The sequence below is a fragment of the Nerophis ophidion genome, linkage group LG12, assembly GCF_033978795.1.
Source record: "Nerophis ophidion isolate RoL-2023_Sa linkage group LG12, RoL_Noph_v1.0, whole genome shotgun sequence".
In the NCBI taxonomy this organism is placed as follows: Eukaryota; Metazoa; Chordata; class Actinopteri; order Syngnathiformes; family Syngnathidae; genus Nerophis; species Nerophis ophidion.
The window spans coordinates 66,607,400-66,631,655 of record NC_084622.1 but is presented as its reverse complement, the minus strand read 5'-3'; the positions used below and the strand labels follow the sequence as shown (position 1 = coordinate 66,631,655).

The following is a 24,256-nucleotide window of genomic DNA, read 5'->3' as shown; positions in this document are numbered from 1 at the left end:
CCACCTCTTCCTAGAATCATAAGGAGATACATGATGAATACAAGTGGAAGATGTACGAAAAGCAAACACCGAAAAAAAGTACTACAACACAGAGTCGCTCAAAGAAAAATACAACAAAAAACACCTCAGGGCGAAAGCCCACGTTGTGGTCAGGGACAACACATGAAATATAGCAAAAGCTATGGTGGAGTTTGGTGTGGCGAGTCTGCCTTACATGGCGCACACTTTGCAGCATTTCAGAAGCTCTGGCTGACTGGTAGGCCACTTCAAGCACTCACCACTAGCTTGCAGCACATTTTCGTCACTCATACAAATACGTTAGAGCAGGGTAGATTGAGCCCAGTATATACAGTAATTTCCTGGTTATACTGTATACCAGGCGTTCTTGCACTAAAGGAGGACTATGTTATTGTTTACTTTATTACTCTGGACTGAAGCTGTGTGCCTTCATTGTTTTTGTAGCTGTTGTTTTCAGGCATGTTAAAACAAACAAAAAATAATGCACTTTGTGAAAGTATAGTATGTTGTGGTGGGTATCAGGATTATCTCAGTGAGAGCATGCCCCAAATTCCAAGCTGCTGTTTTGAGGCACGTTAAAAAAATAATGCACTTTGTGACTTCAATAATAAATATGGCAGTGCCATGTTGGCACTTTTTCCCATAGCTTGAGTTGATTTATTTTGGAAACCCTTGTTACATTGTTTAATGCATCCAGCGAGGCATTAGAACAAAATTAGGCATAATGATGTGTTGATTCCACAATTGTATACTGTATATCGGTATCGGTTGATATCGGAATCGTAATTACGAGTTGGACAATATCGGATATCGGCAAAAAACCCATTATCGGAAATCTTTAGTCTTAAATTTAGGTAAAAGTGATGTTACATGCTGGTTCGTCAATTTCATTTGGAATGTATTTTGTAATGTAAAACTATATTTCTAGTTTTATGCTGACATTTGTGGGTGTGTGGACCTGATAAATAGGATTACCATTGTTTCCAAAAGGAAAATTAATTTAGCTTTTCAATGCAACTTCTGGAATGGATTGATAGTAAAAACCAAAGCACAGAACCACTGTGTATATAAAAATTGGATAAAGTGCACAATTACACTACTTGGAGAAACACACTGTGGACAATCAGCTCATTAGCATTAAAGCTACAGACACACAATGTAGTGAGTTCTCTAGTCGGTCTAACCAAATGCACTTTAAACTTGGTTTTAGGCAACACACTTCCAATACACTACTGTGGCACTTCCCAATAGTTAAAAGTACTAGAACATGGCTTCCTTTCATAGCTGTATATAGACTGCTAATAAGGATATGGACTATTGTCAGAGTCGTCTGTGACATTTTTGATGCTCTGCTGGACCCAATTTCTCTGCTGGTCCAGCTCATGTTCCTTCTTGGCCAGATCGTCAAGTTCTACCTTCAGATCATTCAGCTTGTTCGCTATCTCTCTGGTATTGCAACCTGGACCCACACCTCTGAAACACACAGAAAAACAGATGATTGGAAACATACATACAAAAGGGCAGTTTTACCTATCAAAGACATTTTCTGAGAAACAATTAAGTGCATTTTCAACAACAACTACAATGATGAGGCCACCTAAATAAACCTCTACATTTCTTGACACACATACTATGGCAGATGTTCTCAACCTTTTTTCAGTGATGTACCCCCTGCCAACATTTTTTTAAATTCAAGTACCCCCTAATCAGAGCAAAACATTAGTGGTCGAAAAAAAAAGATAAAGTAAAATACAGCACTATGTAGACAGTTTCTGATTTATAAAATTGTATAACAGTGCAAAATATTGCTCGTTTGTAGTGGTCTTTCTTGAACTTTTTGGGAAAAAAGATATAAAAAGAACTAAAAACTTGTTGAAAAATAAACAAGTGATTCAATTAGAAATAAAGATTTCTCCACATAGAAGTAATCAACTTAAAGTGTCCTCTTTGGGGATTGTAATAGAGATCCGTCTGGATTCATCAACTTACTTCTAAACATTTCTTCACAAAAAAAAGAAATCTTTAACATCAATATTTATAGAACATGTCCACAAAAAAATCCAGCTGTCAACACTGAATATTGCATTGTTGCATTTCTTTTCAAAGTTTATGAACTTACATTCATATATTTTTTAAGTATTAATTAAATAAATATATTTATAAAGTATTTTTGAATTGTTGCTATTTTTAGAATATTTAAAAAAAATCTCACACACCCCCTGGCATAACTTCAAGTACCCCCATTTGAGAACCACTGTACTATGGTATACTTAAGGCAGGGCTATTTAGAAAAAAAAAGCTTAGAAATTACACCAAATTGGCCCCCCGAGTTCAGTCAAAACTTGTGAAACAAACATTTAGGCAGTAAATTCCTAAAAACACTGCAGTTTTTATAAAGGAACTTGGACCACTGTAAACACATTAGCAGATCCTGGCATTCACATTTTAACCTTGCCAGCAAACATAAAACACTGCGGTCATAACTTGTGACTTACATAACTGAAGCGTTCCTCAAGGCACCCCTTAAGTACCGTATTTTTCGTATTATAAGTCGCTCCGGAGTATACGTCGCACCGGCAGAAAATGCATAATAAAGAAGGAAAAAAAACATATATACGTCGCACTGGAGTATAAGTCGCATTTTTGGGGGAAATTTATTTAATAAAATCCAACACTAAGAATAGACATTTGAAAGTGAAGTGAAGTGAAGTGAATTATATTTATATAGCGCTTTTCTCTAGTGACTCAAAGCGCTTTTACATAGTGAAACCCAATATCTAAGTTACATTTAAAGCAGTGTGGGTGGCACTGGGAGCAGGTGGGTAAAGTGCCTTGCCCAAGGACACAACGGCAGTGACTACTACTAAAGGCAATTTAAAATAAAAAAAGAATAGTGAACAAGCTGAATAAGTGTACGTTATATGAGGCATAAATAACCAACTGAGAAGGTGCCTGGTATGTTAACGTAACATATTATGGTAAAAGTCATTCAAATACAGTGTGGCAAAAAAGTATTTAGTCAGCCAGCGATTGTGCAAGTTCTCCCACTTCAAATGATGACAGAGGTCTGTCATTTTCATCATAGGTACACTTCAACTGTGAGAGACAGAATGTGGGAAAAAAATCCAGGAATTCACATTGTAGGAATTTTAAAGAATTTATTTGTAAATGATGGTGGAAAATAAGTATTTGGTGACTTCAAACAAGGAAGATCTCTGGCTCTCACAGACCTGTAACTTCTTCTCTAAGAAGCTCTTCTGTCCTCCACTCGTTACCTGTATTATTGGCACCTGTTTGAACTTGTTATATGTATAAAAGACACCTGTCCACAGCCTCAAACAGTCAGACTCCAAACTCCACTACGGCCAAGACCAAAGAGCTGTCGAAGGACACCAGGAAAATAATTGTAGACCTGCACCAGACTGGGAAGAGTGAATCTATAATAGGCAAGCAGCTTGGTGTGAAAAAAATCAACCTTGGGAGCAATTATCAGAAAATGGAAGACATACAAGACCACTGATAATCTCCCTCGATCTGGGGCTCCACGCAAGATCTCATCCCGTGGGGTCAAAATGATCATGAGAACGGTGAGCAAAAATCCCAGAACCACACGGGGGGACCTGGTGAATGACCTGCAGAGAGCTGGGACCAAAGTAACAAAGGTTACCATCAGTAACACACTACGCCGACAGGGAATCAAATCCTGCAGTGCCAGACGTGTCCCCCTGCTTAAGCCAGTACATGTCCAGGCCCTTCTGAAGTTTGCCATAGAGCACATGGATGATACAGCAGAGGATTGGGAGAATGTCATGTGGTCAGATGAAACCAAAATAGAACTTTTTGGTATAAACTCAACTTGTAGTGTTTGGAGGAAGAAGAATACTGACTTGCATCCCAAGAACACCATACCTACTGTGAAGCATTGGGGTGGAAACATCATGCTTTGGGGCTGTTTTTCTGCTAAGGGGACAGGACGATTGATCCGTGTTAAGGAAAGAATGAATGGGGCCATGTATCGTGAGATTTTGAGCCAAAACCGCCTTCCATTAGTGAGAGCTTTGAATGGTTGACCAAATACTTCTTTTCCACCATCATTTACAAATAAATTATTTAAAATTCCTACATTGTGAATTACTGGATTATTTTTCCCATTCTGTCTCTCCCAGTTGAAGTGTACCTATGATGAAAATGACAGACCTCTGTCATCATTTGAAGTGGGAGAACTTGCACAATCGCTGGCTCACTGAATACTTTTTGGCCTGGCAGTAACTATAACATATAGAACATGCTATACCTTTACCAAACAATCTGTCACTCCTAATCGATAAATCCGATGAAATCTTCTTCCTCGATGTCCCCTCTGAACAACTCTGCCAACTCCAAAGGTATGCGCCGCTTCCTCTTGTCGTTTTCTGCTACATATTTCCCTACGTCCAGCTTGTAATCTGCACTACATAATTTTACTTTTCGGTGCCATTTTTGTTCAGCCCTTCTCAGTTTTTATAAGTTACCGCCAACGTTGAAATGATCAATGTTAATAGCTACGGCAGTAGCATATAGCAGTTAGCATCCCATGATCCACAATGCACTTCTGCCATGACCCTCCCCCGCCAAATTCTTATTGGTTGACGTGTGTGTGACGATTGTTGACATTTTCTTCGTCTCTTCCGCGAATGAGATAAATAATATTTGATATTTTATAGTGTTTATGTGTTAATAATTTCACACATAAATCGCACCCCCGGCGATTTGTGTGTGTATATGTCGCACCCCCGGCCAAACTATGAAAAAAACTGTGACTTATAATCCGAAAAATATGGTAGTCTCCTTTTTAAAAGTTACACATTTTATAATAATATGATTTATGAAACTAAGATGTTTCTGTAAGTTGTATACTTCATATGCAGTCAGTAGTTACTTTTTCAAATTCTTTAGTTGTATTAGTAGTGCTTCTTAAGGTTCCATTCTAGGTCCTCCTTTACATCATTTGGGCTATTCAACTAGCGGCCCATGAGTTCAGTTCATAAAAACTTGTTAAAGACTCACATTTAAAAACACTAAAGTGTTGTCATGGAGATGATTTTTGACCTGCTATTTTTGCGAAAGGTCCTGAAAACCCCCTGAAAGCAAAAAATTCCACTAATCAACCCTGATAAGGAACACCTGTGAAGTGAAAAGCATTTCAGGTGACCACCTCTTGAAGCTCATCGAGGGAATGCCAAGTGTGTGAAAAAGTAATCAGAGGAAAGGGTGGCTATTTTTGAAGAAACTTGAATATAAAACATGTTTTCAGTTATTTCTCCTTTTTTTGTTAAGTACACAACTCCACATGTGTTCATTCATAGTTTGGATGCCTTCAGTGACAATCTACAATGTAAATAGTCATGAAAATAAAGAAAACCCATTGAATGAAAAGGTGTGTCCAAACTTCCGGCCTGTACTGTATGTTGATATCAATAACCACAAATTGGTTTTTAAATATATGGAAAACATATATTAAGTTACTAATCAACTTTAGTTATTAGAGTTCCGTTCTGACGTTTTTTCACGGGACACATATCCGGCGTTGTTGTTGCACTAGTAAGCCACAGATGAGGAGATGCTGCACCGTTATTGATTGAAGTAAAGTCTGAATGTCATTAAAACAGCTCCATCTTTTGACACTTCTACTCTCGTCCTTGCACGCTACACCGCTACAACAAAGATGATGGGGAGAAGACGCTGCCGAAGGTGAGCCACGTAAATTAGACCACCCACAAAACGGTGCAACCTGATGCTACTGTCAGAAAGCGACTTGAAGATGATCTGTAAAACAATCTATGCAACATTTTGACCAACGAACCACCATTACATGTTATGTAGACACCAAGGAAGTGTTTTACATTTAGAAAAAAATCATAATAGGACTCCTTTAATGCGCCCTATAATTCGGTGCGCATTACATATGAAAAAAGATAAAAAAATAGACCATTCAACGGCAGTGCGCCTTATAGTCCGGTGCGACCTATGATCTGGAAAATGCGGTAATATAATACGCTTGCTAGGTATAGTATGTCTATACAGGGTTTCCCGCAGCGTTTTGTTGTTAAGGCAAAGAGCCACCGCCTAAACTAAAGTCCTAAAAAAAATTAAATAATTTATTTTTTTGTCCGGTCTAGCTTCTCAGGCAATTCATATAGTTGATGTAGATGCCCATATCGGCTGTTCAGTTTACTTTACAAAAGACAATTGTAGGATATTTCTCTTGTTGCCTAATTTGTATTTGACTTACTGTAAGTAAGCAAACGCTTGCTTTTTGTCTTCGTAAGTCAATATTTACTAAGTCAAAATAATGGCATAGTCAGTACCTCAGGCAACTAGGACTGCTTTGTTTTGACTTTACGGAAAAAATATTGAGATACTTGAGAACTTGGAGAAACTTGAACAGCTCAAGATCGCCCGCAAAATTGCGCATCCTGAAGCGATTGTCAGAAAACGGCTTGACATTTTGACCAAAGAACCAGCATTACATGTTATGTAGACCACAAGGAAGTGTTTTCATTTTAGAAAAAAAAATAACAATAAAAAACTATATATTATATATATACAGTCAAGAAAATAAGTATTTGAACACCCTGCTATTTTGCAAGTTCTCCCACTTAGAAATCATGGAGAGGTCTGAAATGTTCACGGTAGGTGCATGTCCACTGTATGACAGATAACCTAAAAAGTAAAATCCAGAAATCACAATCTATGATTTTTTAACAATTTATTTGTGTGATACAGCTGAAAATAAGTATTTGAACACCTGTCTATGAGCTTGAATTCTGATCCTCAAAGACCTGTTAGTCCTCCTTTAAAGGGGAACATTATCACAATTTCAAAAGGGTTAAAAATAATAAAAATCAGTGGGCCAAAATCCCTCCTGCAGTCTGTGCAAACCTGCTGAAGAACTACAGGAAACGTTTGACCTCTGTAATTGCAAACAAAGGCTACTCTACCAAATATAAATGTTGGTGTTCAAATACTTATTTTCAGCTTAATCACACAAATAAATTGTTAAAAAGTCATTGATTGTGATTTCTGGATTTTTCTTTGTAGGTTATCTCTCATACAGTGGACATGCACCTACCGTGAACATTTCAGACCCCTCCATGATTTCTAAGTGGGAGAACTTGCAAAATAGCAGGGTGTTCAAGTACTTATTTTCTTGACTGTATATATAAATATATATAAACTCCTTTAATGCTCCTTTTAATCCGGTGCGCCTTATATATGAAAAAAGATCAAAAATAGACCATTCATCAGCAGTGCGCCTTATAATCCAATGCGCACTATGGTCCGGAAAATACAGTAAATGCAGAAGAAACATCATTAACCTGTGGTTGCCAAATAATTCATGTGCCGTGAGATTTGTCAGTATCGGATGTCAGTTGGGAAACATAACTAAATGATGAGTGTCCTTACTTCCACTGGATACTGTTCTTGGACTTTTTCTCTATCAGGCCAATTCCCTCCAGCACATTAGTGATGTCGTAGATCCGCCGCTTTTGCCGCACGGCCAAAGTGTCTGCAGCCTGATTAACAGAACAGAAACAAAGCACAAAACAATGCTGAATATTATTGACGTGTCATTGGAATAACACAGGCTTTTTGTGGCATCGAATTCAGCGTCTTAAAACCATTACGGAAAAAGTGTAGTTGTTCAACTTCCTTCCTCGCTGTTGGGTTGTGTCAAGTTGGTGCACAATAAAAGTGGCGATAACGGTGTCTGCGCGCTGATAAGTCGAAGCTCTGGCACAAGGAGCTGCAGGTGCAGCCTCAAAAAACTTGAACATGAGGAAACGTTAACAGTTTAAGACCCAATTATGTAACGACTCTTTGTTACTGGTGACCTTTCACAAGTGGAGAATGCGCTGAAAAAGATTAGGCATGGATATCCTCAAACTTTACAGGAAGGAGATTTTGTTAAAAAGCGTATCATAGGGCAAAAAACATGAATTTCTTACTTTCAATTTTTACGTACAAAATTCCTTAAGTAAGGAATTTTGAAAGTCAAGCGTTTTATGCTGCCAATTTCTATCATCCACGGGTGACATGTATTAACTGTAAATTATAATGAGTGTTGTTGGCAGTTTACCAATGTCAACACAATATTTCAATTAAGTATTAATTAGTACACAATAACTTAACAAAAGCAAAAACTAGTATTTATTACTGATCATTTGTGTTTTGCCCACAAAGTCTTCCTGTGTGCAGGGACTTCGTCCCTGAATTTGTAAACATTATTAATAAGAACAAAAAAATATTTAAAAAAAATAAAAATATCGACCATATACTGATATGTATAACTCAATAGGCCCTCTTACTATTGTCTCTCCAGACACTTATTAGACAAACTTTAATGATCCAAAAGGAAAATTATTCCACAAAGTCGCTCCGTTACAAAAGATGGTGAGGGTAAGGATGCAGGTACAAAGTAGACTAAAAATGTACCATAGTAGCAATATATAATAAAACATATAATATATCCTGCCGTATAATATTATTATATTATATTTGCATATAATATATACAATATATAACAAATCCCAATTACCATGTATAATAATATTACAGTATATGTAACAGCTGCAGCAAAAAAAAATGTATTTACATGTTAATTTTCTGTTGATACCGGACTACTTTCTGCTAACACAGTTCAAACTACACTTCTTTAAGTTTACCAAGCACCTATTTCTTGGTGTTGTTAAAGCTAGCATAGCAGTTATCTTAGCTATTAGCATGCCTGCGCTTGGCTTGTTCTCGGTGGGTAACATGTTATGCCTCGTCCTCCAGTGATAAAGTTACCTGAGAATGATACTTTGATCTATTTACATTCAAATAGCAATTTTATTTTGGTACGATTCTAAATCAATGCATATTTTTTTAAATCGGTGAGGAAAAACCCCTAATATTTTCTTAAAGTATCAATTTTAGGAAGACATATTTAGGTCATCTACATGCTTGCTTACTCACTGCACGTATACGTCCAAAGCCAACAAGAGTTTTTGTAACCTCTAACAGGTTTTGAAAATGATTTATTTTCATTTTTATACCAAATACTATATTGCGAGAATCGTATTGATTCGGGAATCTATTTTGAATCGTAAATTCCCCGTCCCTGCTTAAGATATGAATTATATTTGCCACAATTGAGGTGATTAATGTTCCCAATTAGCTTGCACACTAATGGGATGTTCCAAATAACTGTTTGATGAGCATTCCTCACTTTATCAGTATTTATTGCCACCTTTCCCAACTTCTTTGTCACGTGTTGCTGGCATCAAATTCTAAAGTTAATGATTATTTGAAAAAAAAAAAAAAAAGTTTTTCATTTTGAACATCAAATATGTTGTCTTTGTAGCATATTCAATTGAATATGGGTTGAAAATGATTTGGAAATCATTGTATTCTGTTTATATTTACATCTAACACAATTTCCCAACTCATATGGAAACAGGGTTTGTAACATTATCACTGGAGGACGAGGCTAAACATGTATGTATCACACTAAGAGCAAGCCAGGAGCAGGCATACTAGTTGCTAAGCTAGAAATAAGTGTTTCGTAAAGTCTGAGAAGTTTAGCAGCAAAAAGTAAGCAGTTATATTAACATGAAATTGACAAGTATGATAGGAGTTAGAGAGAGTATAACATTATATATATATGTATATATATATATATATGGGCTTCACGGTGGCAGAGGGGTTAGTGCGTCTGCCTCACAATACGAAGTTCCTTCAGTCCTGGGTTCAAATCCAGGCTCGGAATCTTCCTGTGTGGAGTTTGCATGTTCTCCCCGTGAATGCGTGGGTTCCCTCCGGGTACTCCGGCTTCCTCCCACTTCCAAAGACATGCACTTGGGGATAGGTTGATTGGCAAAACTAAATTGGCACTAGTGTTTGAATGTGAGTGTGAATGTTGTCTGTCTATCTGTGTTGGCCCTGCGATGAGGTGGCGACTTGTCCAGGGTGTACCCCGCCTTCCGCCCGATTGTAGCTGAGATAGGCGCCAGCGCCCCCCGCGACCCCAAAAGGGAATAAGCGGTAGAAAATGGATGGATGGATGGATATATATATGTATATATATATATATATATATATATATAAACATCGTTGCAACACCAACAAAATGCCCAAGCAACCATTTCCAGATCAACACCATATGAAAAAATAGTCAACAACAAAAGGAGATAACGTCTGCAGGAACCTACCACATAGTGAAGGACATACACTATTTGATTTCCTATTATGTAGCTCATTTTTATTTGACACTAATTGAAAAAATATTGTGTGACATCATGCACAAACGTGCACTTTATTTGTTTTAAACTATTGTAGTGGCGTTCTGTACAAAAAGTGCACTTTAATTTAGTGTTGTTTTGATATTTCATCTTCGTGACATCAAGCACACAAGTGCACTAATAGCTTGTTTTAAAATGTCTTTCTTTCTAAAATGACTTTCTGTTTTGGAAATGACATGAATGTTTGTGCCACTGCTTAATAACTGTTTAATAAATACAGTTTGGTAAATTGACTTAAAGGCCTACTAAAATGAGATGTTCTTATTCAAACGGGGATAGCAGCTCCATTTTATGTGTCATACTTCATCATTTCGCGATATTGCCATATTTTTGCTGAAAGAATTTAGTAGAGAACATTGACGATAAAGTTTGCAACTTTTGGTCGCTCATAAAAAAGCCTTGCCTGTACCGGAAGTAGCAGACGATGTGCGTGTGACGTCACAGGTTGTGGAGCTCCTCACATCTGAACATTGTTTATAATCATGGCCACCAGTAGCGAGAGTGATTCGGACCCAGAAAGCGACGATTTCCTCATTATTTGAGCGAGGATGAAAGATTCGTGGATGAGGAAAATGAGAGTGAAGGACTAGGGAAAAACAAACAAACAAAAAAAGACGAGGGCAGAGGGAGCGATTCATTTGTTATTAGACACATTTACTAGTGTAGCAGCGTGTCCTGGGTTCGCCTATACAGTGCACTTATATAATAAAATAATAAACGGGAGACATTAGAGCAGGTCCGGTAGCCACCGCTTCTTTAATGTGAACTCCTTTACACCTCTCTCTTCACAACCACACACCCTACGTCACAGCCCCACGGCAACTCTGAAAGGACAAAACTCCTCCTCCTTCTCCTCACACTGTCTGTTAACCTGGGACACCCTGAGCTTTTTGTCACACTAGGAGAATTTTTGAAAATCCCTTATCTGTTTATTGTGTTACTAGTGTTTTAGAGAGATTATATGGTCGTACCTGAAAGTCGGAGGGGTGTGGCCACGGATGTGGTGACCGCCAGTGTCTCCATGGGAAGCAATGTTTCTCGACGAGGCAAGGCAGCTTGGCTGAGATTCTCCCCCCCCCCCCCTCCACGGTGTAAGCATCCGACGGTCGGGGGCGGCCGGTGGTAGGAGGCAAGAGAGTCCGCAGCTGCAAAAGGGACGCAAGCTCTCCGCTCATGTGTACAGTAAGAGCCGACTTAATACCACAATTTTCTCACCGAAACCTGCCAGTTGACATGTGGTAGGCAACCATGTTCGCTTGACTGCTCTGTTCCATAGTAAAGCTTCACAGTCAGCTTTCGGGAATGTAAACAAGGAAACCCCGGCTGTGTTTGTGTTGCTAAAGGCAGCCGCAATACACCGCTTCCCACCTACATCTTTCTTCTTTGATGTTTCCATTATTAATTGAACAAATTGCAAAAGATTCAGCAACACAGATGTGCAGAATACTGTGTAATTATGCCATTAAAGCAGACGACTTATAGTTTGGATCGGGCTGGAAAATAATGTCTGCTACAATCTGTGATGTCACACGCACGCGTCATCATACCGCGACGTTTTCAGCAGGATAATTCAAGTAAAATTTAAAATTGCAATTTAGTAAAGTAAAGCGGCCGTATTGTCATGTGTTGCAATGTTAATATTTCATCATTGATATATAAACTATCAGACTGCGTGGTCGCTAGTAGTGGCTTTCAGTAGGCCTTTAATTGTGGCTTCCCTCTCTGCATGAAAGTTTAAAATGAGCAAATATTAATGCAGTATGAACAAGAATGTTTTAATGTAGACACATAGAACCATCATACTGCTGTGATTAAAGTCCTACTGAAAGCCACTACTAGCCACCACGCAGTCTGATAGTTTATATATCAATGATGAAATATTAACATTGCAACACATGACAATATTCTGATAGTTTATATATCAATGATGAAATATTAACATTGCAACACATGCCAATATTCTGATAGTTTATATATCAATGATGAAATATTAACATTGCAACACACGCCAATACGGCCTTTTTAGTTTACTAAATTGCAATTTTAAATTTCCCGCGAGGTATCCTGTTGAAAACGTCGCGGAATGATGACATTTATGTTGACGCGTGCTTGTGACGTCACCGGTGGTAGCGGACATGTTCTCCTAGCACCGATCACGGATAAAAGTAGTCTGTTTTTATAGCATAATTACACAGTATTCTGGACTCTGTGTTACTGAATCTTTTGCAATTTGTTCAATTAATAATGGAGAAGTCAAAGAAGAAAGATTTCGGTGGAAAGCGGTGGATTGCAGCTGGCTGTAGCAACACAAACACAGCCGGTGTTTCTTTGTTTTTTGTGAAGCTTTAGTATGGAACAGAGCGGTCAAACGAACATGTTTGTCTACGACAAGTCAACCGGCAGGTTTCGGTGAGAAAATTGTGGTAATAAGTCGTTCCTCCTGCAGCTGTCCAAGAGGCAGCTGCGACTTTCTTGGCTCCTCCATGGCTTCCCTCAGAGACACTGGCGGTCACCACACCCCTCCGACTTTCAGGTATGACTTTATAATCACACTAAAACACTAGTAACACAATAAGCAGATAAGGGATTTTCCAGAATTATCCTAGTAAGTGTGTCTAATAACATCTGAATCGCTCCCACTGCACTCGTCCTTTTTTTTCTTCTTCTAGTCCTTCACTCTCACTATCCTCATCCACGAATCTTTCATCCTCGCTCAAATTAACGGGGGAATCGTCGCTTTCTCGGTCCGAATCGCTCTAGCTGCTGGTGGTTACGATTGTAAACAATGTGAGGCTGTGAGGAACTCCACAACCAGCGACGTCACGCGCACATCGTCTGCTACTTCCGGTACAGGCAAGGCTTTTTTTATTAGCGACAAAAAGTTGCGAACTTTTTCGCCGATGTTCTCTACTAAATCCTTTCAGCAAAAATATGGCAATATCGCGAAATGATGAAGTATGACACTTAGAATGGAGCTGCTATCCCCGTTTAAATAAGAACATCTCATTTTAGTAGGCCTTTAAGGTCCAAGCTATTGAATACCGGTATGCTAAAAAGAACAGTAAGCAGCTATGTTTTATTATTATACCTGTGGAGCCGACGCTCCGACAGACAAACAGGGCACGCTGGAGTTGGCGGCGTGGGAAAATCGAGTTCCCAAAGAGTAAATAGAGCAAGAGCATACCAGTCACTTCCTGCTACCGGCATACAACTACAGCTGATTGGACTGTTGCGGTCACGTGACTAGGAAGCACGCAAAGAGTAAATAGAAAGGCAAGAGCCTAATACTGTATTTCCTTAAATTGGCGGAGGGGCGCTAATTAATTTAAAACCTTTTTGTCACTCCTGCGCTTACCAAAGGCATGCGGTAAAAGTAAGCATGCACTAATTATTTTAAAACCTCTACTCACTCCGGCACTTACCAAAGGCATGCAGTAAAAATTTGAGTGTGATGTAAGCTTGGACCTTAAAGGCCTACTGAAAGATATTACTACCCACCACGCAGTCTGATGGTTTATATATCAATGATGAAATATTAACATTGCAACCAACACATGCCAATATGGCTTTTTTAGTTTACTAAATTACAATTTTAAATTTCCCGGGAGTTTCGTTTTGAAAACATCGTGTAATGAGGTGTACGCAAGACGTCACGGGTTTTTAGGAAGTATGAGCGCTACGCACACACACAGCTAAATGTCGTCTGCTTTGACGGCATAATTACACAGTATTTTGGACATCTGTGTTGCTGAATCTTTTGCAATTTGTTCAATTAATATTGGAGAAGTCACAGTAGAAAGATGGAGGTGGGAAGCTTTAGCCTTTAGCCACACAAACACACGGTGATTCTTTCTTTAAAATTCCCGGAGGTGAAAATTTACTATGGATCAGAGCGGTCAAGGGAACATGGATCCCGACCACATGTCAACCAGCAGGTTTCGGTGAGAAAGTTGTGGTTAAAAGGTCGCTTCTTACCGGAGAAAAGCTGAGCTTGTGTCGTCCATGAAGCTGCCGTCGACTTCCCTGAGTAGGGCTGGGTATCGAGTATCGAGTATCGATTGGAACCGGGACTAACTTTCCGATTCTCCCGGAATCGTTTGAAAGTTAAAATTTTCGATTCCTACTTTCGATACCCAGTCCGCCGACCGGAAAAAAATAATAAGTACGCCGACCCGGAAGAAGAAGCCGCTGAACACCAACGAAGAAGCGCCCACCGCCGGAAGTGTTAGCATAGTGAGTCAGTCAAGGATGGATAACGGGCGTCGACGGTCGAAAGTTTGGCTTTATTTTACTAAAAACATGATGGAGCACCCCCGAGTTCAGAGAGTACAAATAGATGCGTGTCCCGTCTTCGACAGGAAACACTATCTGTCTAGAACGCTCCCGCATCCTGCCTGAGAAGGCGGATATGGTCATTTTCCTAAACGAGAACTGTCTCTGATTTTATACTGTACCTGCTGCTAATCAAGTTGTTTCTTATTGTTTATTTGCTTTTCTGCACCAGGTTAGCCCATCAGTGGGAGCACGGTAACATGTTTAAGTACCTGCAGCATCATACACTTGTGTGTGTAAATGTCTTTTCATGAGGTTTCCTGCAGCATCACACACTTGTGTGTGTAAATGTCTTTTCATGAGGTTTCCTGCAGCATCATACACTTGTGTGTGTAAATGTCTTTTCATGAGGTTTCCTGCAGCATCACACACTTGTGTGTGTAAATGTGTTTTCATGAGGTTTCCTGCAGCATCACACACTTGTGTGTGTAAATGTGTTTTCATGAGGTTTCCTGCAGCATCATACACTTGTGTGTGTAAATGTGTTTTCATGAGGTTTCCTGCAGCATCATACACTTGTGTGTGTAAATGTGTTTTCATGAGGTTTCCTGCAGCATCATACACTTGTGTGTGTAAATGTCTTTTCATGAGGTTTCCTGCAGCATCACACACTTGTGTGTGTAAATGTCTTTTCATGAGGTTTCCTGCAGCATCATACACTTGTGTGTGTAAATGTCTTTTCATGAGGTTTCCTGCAGCATCATACACTTGTGTGTGTAAATGTCTTTTCATGAGGTTTCCTGCAGCATCATACACTTGTGTGTGTAAATGTGTTTTCATGAGGTTTCCTGCAGCATCACACACTTGTGTGTGTAAATGTGTTTTCATGAGGTTTCCTGCAGCATCATACACTTGTGTGTGTAAATGTCTTTTCATGAGGTTTCCTGCAGCATCATACACTTGTGTGTGTAAATGTCTTTTCATGAGGTTTCCTGCAGCATCACACACTTGTGTGTGTAAATGTGTTTTCATGAGGTTTCCTGCAGCATCATACACTTGTGTGTGTAAATGTCTTTTCATGAGGTTTCCTACAGCATCACACACTTGTGTGTGTACATGTGTTTTCATGAGGTTTCCTGCAGCATCACACACTTGTGTGTAAATGTGTTTTCATGAGGTTTCCTGCAGCATCACACACTTGTGTGTGTAAATGTCTTTTCATGAGGTTTCCTGCAGCATCATACACTTGTGTGTGTAAATGTCTTTTCATGAGGTTTCCTGCAGCATCACACACTTGTGTGTGTAAATGTCTTTTCATGAGGTTTCCTGCAGCATCACACACTTGTGTGTGTAAATGTGTTTTCATGAGGTTTCCTGCAGCATCACACACTTGTGTGTGTGTAAATGTGTTTTCATGAGGTTTCCTGCAGCATCATACACTTGTGTGTGTAAATGTCTTTTCGTGAGGTTTTCCTGCAGCATCATACACTTGTGTGTGTAAATGTGTTTTCATGAGGTTTCCTGCAGCATCATACACTTGTGTGTGTAAATGTGTTTTCATGAGGTTTCCTGCAGCATCACACACTTGTGTGTGTAAATGTCTTTTCATGAGGTTTCCTGCAGCATCATACACTTGTGTGTGTAAATGTCTTTTCATGAGGTTTCCTGCAGCATCATACACTTGTGTGTGTAAATGTGTTTTCATGAGGTTTCCTACAGCATCACACACTTGTGTGTGTAAATGTGTTTTCATGAGGTTTCCTGCAGCATCACACACTTGTGTGTGTAAAAGTGTTTTCATGAGGTTTCCTGCAGCATCATACACTTGTGTGTGTAAATGTCTTTTCATGAGGTTTCCTGCAGCATCATACACTTGTGTGTGTAAATGTCTTTTCATGAGGTTTCCTGCAGCATCATACACTTGTGAGTGTAAATGTCTTTTCATGAGGTTTCCTGCAGCATCACACACTTGTGTGTGTAAATGTGTTTTCATGAGGTTTCCTGCAGCATCACACACTTGTGTGTGTAAATGTGTTTTCATGAGGTTTCCTGCAGCATCACACACTTGTGTGTGTGTAAATGTGTTTTCATGAGGTTTCCTGCAGCATCATACACTTGTGTGTGTAAATGTGTTTTCATGAGGTTTCCTGCAGCATCACACACTTGTGTGTGTAAATGTGTTTTCATGAGGTTTCCTGCAGCATCATACACTTGTGTGTGTAAATGTCTTTTCATGAGGTTTCCTGCAGCATCACACACTTGTGTGTGTAAATGTCTTTTCATGAGGTTTCCTGCAGCATCATACACTTGTGTGTGTAAATGTGTTTTCATGAGGTTTCCTGCAGCATCATACACTTGTGTGTGTAAATGTCTTTTCATGAGGTTTCCTGCAGCATCATACACTTGTGTGTGTAAATGTCTTTTCATGAGGTTTCCTGCAGCATCACACACTTGTGTGTGTAAATGTGTTTTCATGAGGTTTCCTGCAGCATCACACACTTGTGTGTGTAAATGTGTTTTCATGAGGTTTCCTGCAGCATCACACACTTGTGTGTGTGTAAATGTGTTTTCATGAGGTTTCCTGCAGCATCATACACTTGTGTGTGTAAATGTGTTTTCATGAGGTTTCCTGCAGCATCACACACTTGTGTGTGTAAATGTGTTTTCATGAGGTTTCCTGCAGCATCATACACTTGTGTGTGTAAATGTCTTTTCATGAGGTTTCCTGCAGCATCACACACTTGTGTGTGTAAATGTCTTTTCATGAGGTTTCCTGCAGCATCATACACTTGTGTGTGTAAATGTGTTTTCATGAGGTTTCCTGCAGCATCATACACTTGTGTGTGTAAATGTCTTTTCATGAGGTTTCCTGCAGCATCATACACTTGTGTGTGTAAATGTCTTTTCGTGAGGTTTCCTGCAGCATCATACACTTGTGTGTGTAAATGTGTTTTCATGAGGTTTCCTGCAGCATCACACAATTGTGTGTGTAAATGTGTTTTCATGAGGTTTCCTGCAGCATCACACACTTGTGTGTGTAAATGTGTTTTCATGAGGTTTCCTGCAGCATCACACACTTGTGTGTGTAAATGTCTTTTCATGAGGTTTCCTGCAGCATCATACACTTGTGTGTGTAAATGTGTTTTCATGAGGTTTCCTGCAGCATCACACACTTGTGTGTGTAAATGTGTTTTCATGAGGTTTCCTGCAGCATCACACACTTGTGTGTGTAAATGTGTTTTCATGAGGTTTCCTGCAGCATCATACACTTGTGTGTGTAAATGTGTTTTCATGAGGTTTCCTGCAGCATCATGCACTTGTGTGTGTAAATGTCTTTTCATGAGGTTTCCTGCAGCATCATACACTTGTGTGTGTAAATGTCTTTTCATGAGGTTTCCTGCAGCATCATACACTTGTGTGTGTAAATGTCTTTTCATGAGGTTTTCAAAAATAAAGCTCTATTGATGAAAGTGTACCCCTGTGAAAATGTATTCATAATTTATAATATCTATATTCAAGTTCATAGATTTCATATTTATATTCTAGTTGAAAACAGACCGGCGAGGAATTTATAGTAAAGTTCATAAAAAGTTAACAGAATTAAAATTGATGGAGAATGTCAGACTATTTCATTCAGAAAGACTGTTGTAGGTTAGCTAGCTCATTTGAAATATCCTAAACTTTTTTTGACCATGCCTTTTTATCTTTTTAAAAGAAAGAATCGGAATCGAGAATCGTCAGGAATCGGAATCGAAACAAAGAATCGGAATCGTTCGATTTCAAACGATACCCAACCCTACCCGGCCGTGGAGACACCCTTCCGACTATCAGGTAATATTTAACTCACTAAAACACTAGCAACACAATAGAAAGATAACGGATTTCCCAGAATTATTCTAGTAAATGTGTTTAAAAACATCGGAATCTGTCCCAATGCAATCGCGTTGTTGTTTTTTTTAACTCTTTTTTTTTTTTTTTCCTAATCCGTCGCTATCAATATCCTCAAACACGAATCTTTCATCCTCTCTCAAATTAATGGCGAAATTGTCGTTTTCTCGGTCCGAATAGCACTTTTTGTTGGAGGCTCCCATTAGAAACAACGTGAATATGTGAGGATCCATCAAACATGTGACGTCATCGTCTGCGACTTCCGTTAGAGGCAGGGCTTTTGTCTTAAAGGGGAACATTATCACCAAACCTATGCAAGCGTCAATATATACCTTGATGTTGCTGAAAAAGACCATGTATTTTTTTAACCGATTTCCGAACTCTAAATGGGTGAAGTTGGGCAAATTAAACGCCTTTCTGTTTATCTGTCTTTTAGCGATGACGTCAGAACGTGACGTCACCGAGGTAACACACCCGCCATATTCATTTTCACATTACAAACACCGGGTCTCAGCTCTGTTATTTTCCGTTTTTACGACTATTTTTTGGAACCTTGGAGACATCATGCCTGGTGGGTGTGTTGTCGGAGGGTGTAACAACACTAACAGGGAGGGATTCAAGTTGCACCACTGGCAAGAAATCTGCCGCCAGACCCCCATTGAATGTACCAGAGTGTCTCCACATTTGACCGGCGATGCTAAGACAGACATGGCACAGAGATGTATGGATAACCTGCAGATGCATTTGCAACCATTAAGTCAACCAAATCACAAAGGTGAGTTTTGTTGATGTTGTTGACTTATGTGCTAATCAGACATATTTGGTCACGGCATGACTGCCAGCTAAATCGATGCTAACATGCTACGCTAATCGATGCTAACATGCTATTTACGCTCGCTGTATGTACATTTGAAACTAGTTACCCACATTTAATGCGAAACAAACACTTACCAATCGACGGATTTAAGTTGCTCCAGTGTCACAAGATGCGAAAGTCCTGATCGTTTGGTCCGCACATTTTACCGGCGATGCTAATAAGGCAGTCATGCTATGGGCCACTTCATTAGGTACACCCACGCTATGGCCGAATAGCGTCAATAGCTATTCGCTCAATAGCTTCAATTTCTTCTTCAATTTAGTTTTCGCTATCTGCCTCCATACTCCGACCATCTGTTTCAATACATGCGTAATCTGTTGAATCGCTTAAGCCGCTGAAATCCGAGTCTGAATCCGAGCTAATGTCGCTATATCTTGCTGTGGTAACCGCCATGTTGTTTGTATTGGCAGCACTGTATGACGTCACAGGGAAATGGACGGTGGATTCGAAGATAGCGAAAATAAGGCACTTTAAAGCTTTATTTAGGGATATTCCGGGACCGGTAAAATTTTGAAAAAAAAATTCAAAAAATACAACAAGCCACTGGGAACTGATTTTTATTGTTTTTAACCCTTTTGAAATTGTGATAATGTTCCCCTTTAACACCGACAGTTGCGAACTTTATCGTGGATGTTCTCTACTAAATCCTTCCAGCAAAAATATGGCAATATGGCGAAATGATGAAGTATGACACATAGAATGGAGCTGCTATCCCCGTTTAAATAAGAACATCTCATGTCAGTAGGCCTTTAAGTCCTACTGAATAGCTCTTAATCTTCTTCCCCTTTATGTGATTTCAAATTACCGGTATTGAAATCAGCCTCCTCCATTATGAAAATGATGACAGGGGAAGTGTCACTGCTGACGTCACAAGTTTGACCAGGCGGTAATACTAAGCATGTGCTAATTATTTTGCGAAGCGAGTTTGACCCGGCAGTAATCCAAGGCAGGCACATACTGTATGCCCTGCGAAAATTCAAGGAAATACGGTAGTCTCCACAAATGTGTGTATGTATTTGACACATGTGCTACATAACCCCCAGATTGTAAATAATGTAAATAGTGAAGTGAAGTGAATTATATTTATATAGCGCTTTTCTCTAGTGACTCAAAGCGCTCTACATAGTGACACCCAATATCTAAGTTACATTTAAAGCTGTGTGGGTGGCACTGGGAGCAGGTGGGTAAAGTGTCTTGCCCAAGGACACAACGGCAGTGAATAGGATGGCGGAAGTGGGGATCGAACCCGCAACCCTCAAGTTGCTGACACGGCCGCTCTACCAACCGAGCTATAATTCAATGTATGTACTCTGATGATTAACCTGTGTGATGACTGTATTATGCTGATAGTATATATTTGTGCCATCAATTGATTAACATGGACTCAGTTGAAAAAGTTATTTGGGTGTTACCACTTAGTGGTCAATTGTACGGATTATGTACTGAACTGTGCAATCTACTAATAAAAGTATCAATCAATCACACTCACATTTTTACTGCATGCCTTTGGTAAGTGCCGGAGTGAGAAGAGGTTTCAAAGTAATTAGTGCCCCGGTGACAATTCAAGGAAATACGGTATGTAAACTTGAAAACTGCCGGGGGGGGGGGGCAGTCTGGGAAAAAAAAAAGTTGGTCGGACATCGATTCACAAACTTCCTACACTTTTGTCGTAAGTAAACACCCCGCCATATTCAAGTTCGTGTGGCGAAGTACGACACGTTCCCGGCGGAGACTGTGAAGGAGCTAGGCTAGGCTAGCAGGCAGGCAGGCCAGCGGGAGTGTGTGACCGACAGCGGGGTGACATGTGCTAGCTGAACAACAAAGACTGCATGCTCACGGCTTTCAGGTCCAGCACGCCGTCCTTCGCCTCCTGCAGCAAAGTGACGAACTTGGCGGTGAGGAGTCCCAGGCTCTTTTCGTGTCTGCTCGGCGTCTGCGGCTGCAGGGGGTCCCCCATGGACCCCAGTTCGCCCCTGTTACTGGCCGACTCCAGCTCCATCATCTCTCCGCTGCCGGGACCAGAGCCTCGCCGACCACCCCCCCTCCTCCAAAAAAAAAAAAAAACAGGAAGCGAGCCCGGGAAAGCACGCTCCGCCGCCCTTAATCGAATGAAATAAAGGACGGTGGCGTGTGTGGCATTAGAGCGCTTTCCTGGGCGGAATGGCTCCGAAATACGGCGCTAAGATCAGCCGGCGATGATTCATTGAGCGAGCTGTCGGTTGGGGAGAGCCGTTGGCCACGCGAGGTATGACGGGACTGTTCGAGCATTGGAGAGAGCGTCGAGCAATGTGGAGGTTTTTAAACCCGCACAACCGAACATTATTTGACGCATACACATTCAAAATCAATATTTTGCATAAATATAATACCAAAATAAGGCTGACTTAAGTTGTTTGGTATTTTATGTAGTTAAAAGTTACCTTAAGTGGATTTTATATTATTGCTATTTGTAGACATACCCTTATCGACCCAAAACTTTGAAGAAAACGTGACCGCGCATGCGCTCATGCAATTTGCGGATGTAGCCAGCTTTATTTTCCTTTTTTTATTTATTTTTAATTGACACAATAAACATACATTTATAATGCACACATTCAAAATAACCAACACTCTACACATCCGGTTGGGCAAATCACGACATCAGCAAAACATGTCAAGGAAATAAAATGTAAGCAAATACCGATAGACCAGTGGTTCTCAACATTTTTTCAGTGATGTACCCCCTGTGAATTTTTTTTTTAATTCAAGTACCCAGTAAGCATTTTTACTTGAAAAAAAGAGATAAAGAAGTAAAATACAGCACTATCTCATCAGTTTCTGATTTATTACATTTTTAATTCAAGTAGCCACTAATCAGAGCAAACCATTTTTGGTTGAAAAAAAGAGATAAAGAAGTAAAATAGAGCACTATGTCATCAGTTTCTGATTTATTAAATTGTATAACAGTGCAAAATATTGCTCATTTGTAGTGGTCATTTTTGAATTATTTAGAAAAAGAGTTACAAAAATAACTAAAAACTTAAAAAATCTAAAAATAAACAAATGATTCATTCATAAATAAAGATTTCTACACATAGAAGTAATAAACTTATGGTGCCCTCTTTGGGGATTGTAATAATGATCCATCTGGATTCATGAACTTAATTCTAAACATTTCTTGACAAAAAAAAGAAATCTTTAACGTCAATATTTATGGAACGTGTCCACTAAAAAATCTAGCTGTCAACACTGAATATTGCATTGTTGCATTTCTTTTCACAGTTTATGAACTTACATTCATATTTTGTCGAAGTATTATTCAATAAACATATTTATAAAGGATTTTTGAATTGTTGCTATTTTTAGAATATTTTAAATAAATCTCACGTACCCCTTGGCATACCTTCAAGTACCCCCAGGGGTACGCGTACCCCCATTTGAGAACCACTGGGATAAATAATACTGGCCGAAATTTAGAGCCGAAAGTACTTATCCGAAGATGTTTTTTTAATTCTTCAATATTTTATTCGGCCTTTACTGGTAACAAATTGCATTAAAATAAATACCAGTATTTATTTTAAGTCTAAATAAATGGTCAACAGTCTGTCTGCTTCTAAAAACTAAATTAGAACGCATGCTTCAGAATGACGAAAGTGCTGCTGCTGTCACACCTCCTCTTTGCGTCGGTCAGCTGACCAGGAACAGGAAGAAAAACAGTGCCGTAGTTCCTCTGTCACGCGGGTAAATGTATATTTTCTTGGTTCTGTTCATCGATAAAATGAGGATAAAAAGTGTAACCGCACTGTTATAAAATGTGGGAAAAGGCTTTCCTGTCATAGTTTTTTATAGCGTTCGCAAAAATACTAGCTAACGTTGAGGATCGATCCTGTTAACATCCAAGCTAACATCTCTAAAGAAACAAATCCAAGGTAACCATGTATTTATTTATTTAATACTTTATTTCTGATCAATCCATAACTGGTCATTGTTTGTCTTTATTTCAAATACCGTCGATTCTAAAAAAAAAAAGTTCTACATTGCACTCGACAATAATTGTACAAACCCCGTTTCCATATGAGTTGGGAAATTGTGTTGGATTTAAATATAAACGGAATACAATGATTTGCAAATCAGTTTCAACCCATATTCAGTTGAATGCACTACAAAGACCACATATTTGATGTTCAAATAATAATTAACTTAGAATTTCATGACTGCAACACTTGCCAAAGTAGTTGGGAAAGGGCATGTTCACCACTGTGTTACATCACCTTTTTTTTAACAACACTCAATAAATGTTTGGGAACTGAGGAAACTAATTGTTGAAGCTTTGAAAGTGGAATTCTTTCCCATTCTGGTTTTATGTAGAGCTTCAGTCGCTCAACAGTCCTGGGTCTCCGCTGTCGTATTTTACGCTTCATAATGCGCCACACATTTTCCATGGGAGACAGGTCTGGACTGCAGGCGGGCCAGGAAAGTACCCACACTCTTTTACTACGAAGCCACGCTGTTGTAACATATGTTTTGCTGAAACAAGCAGGGGGCGTGCATGATAACGTTGCTTGGATGACAACATATGTTGCTCCAAAACCTGTATGGACCTTTCAGCATTAATGGTGCCTTCACAGATGTGTAAGTTACCCATGCCTTGGGCACTAATACACCCCCATACCATCACACATGCTGGCTTTTACACTTTGCGCCTATAACAATCTGAATGGCTATTTTCCTCTCTGTTCTGGAGGATACCACATCCTCTATTTCCAAATATAATTTGAAATGTGGATTTGTCAGACCACTGAACACCTTTCCACTTTGCCTCAATCCATCTTAGGTGAGCTTGGGCCCATCCAAGCCGGCGGCGTTTCAGGATATTGTTGATAAACGGGTTTGGCTTTGC

The 24,256-nt window shown here is 39.4% G+C and overlaps 2 protein-coding genes across 5 annotated transcripts in view; one reads left to right on the top strand and one right to left on the bottom strand.

Moving 5' to 3' along the window:
• The window catches only part of e2f4 (E2F transcription factor 4), a 39,322-nt gene extending 17,671 nt beyond the window's left edge, over positions 1-21,651 (bottom strand). Inside the window, exons 1-3 of one of the 2 annotated variants that reach the window (XM_061918023.1) lie at positions 21,215-21,651; positions 7,465-7,574; positions 1,331-1,491 (exon numbers count right to left, since the gene is read on the bottom strand). In XM_061918023.1, the coding sequence (XP_061774007.1) occupies positions 1,331-1,491; positions 7,465-7,574; positions 21,215-21,379 (436 nt within the window). In that variant the 5' untranslated portion in view covers positions 21,380-21,651. The remainder of the gene's footprint in view (positions 1-1,330; positions 1,492-7,464; positions 7,575-21,214) is intronic. The other variant, XM_061918022.1, reaches the window with a different exon arrangement.
• Positions 21,111-24,256, top strand: part of ferry3 (FERRY endosomal RAB5 effector complex subunit 3) — a 53,845-nt gene continuing 50,699 nt past the window's right edge. The window contains exon 1 of one of the 3 annotated variants that reach the window (XM_061918021.1): positions 21,111-21,622. The gene's annotated coding sequence lies outside the window, so the exon portion shown is untranslated. Of the gene's footprint in view, positions 21,623-22,968; positions 23,286-24,256 lie in introns of those variants that run through there. The other 2 variants (XM_061918020.1, XM_061918019.1) reach the window with 2 other exon arrangements.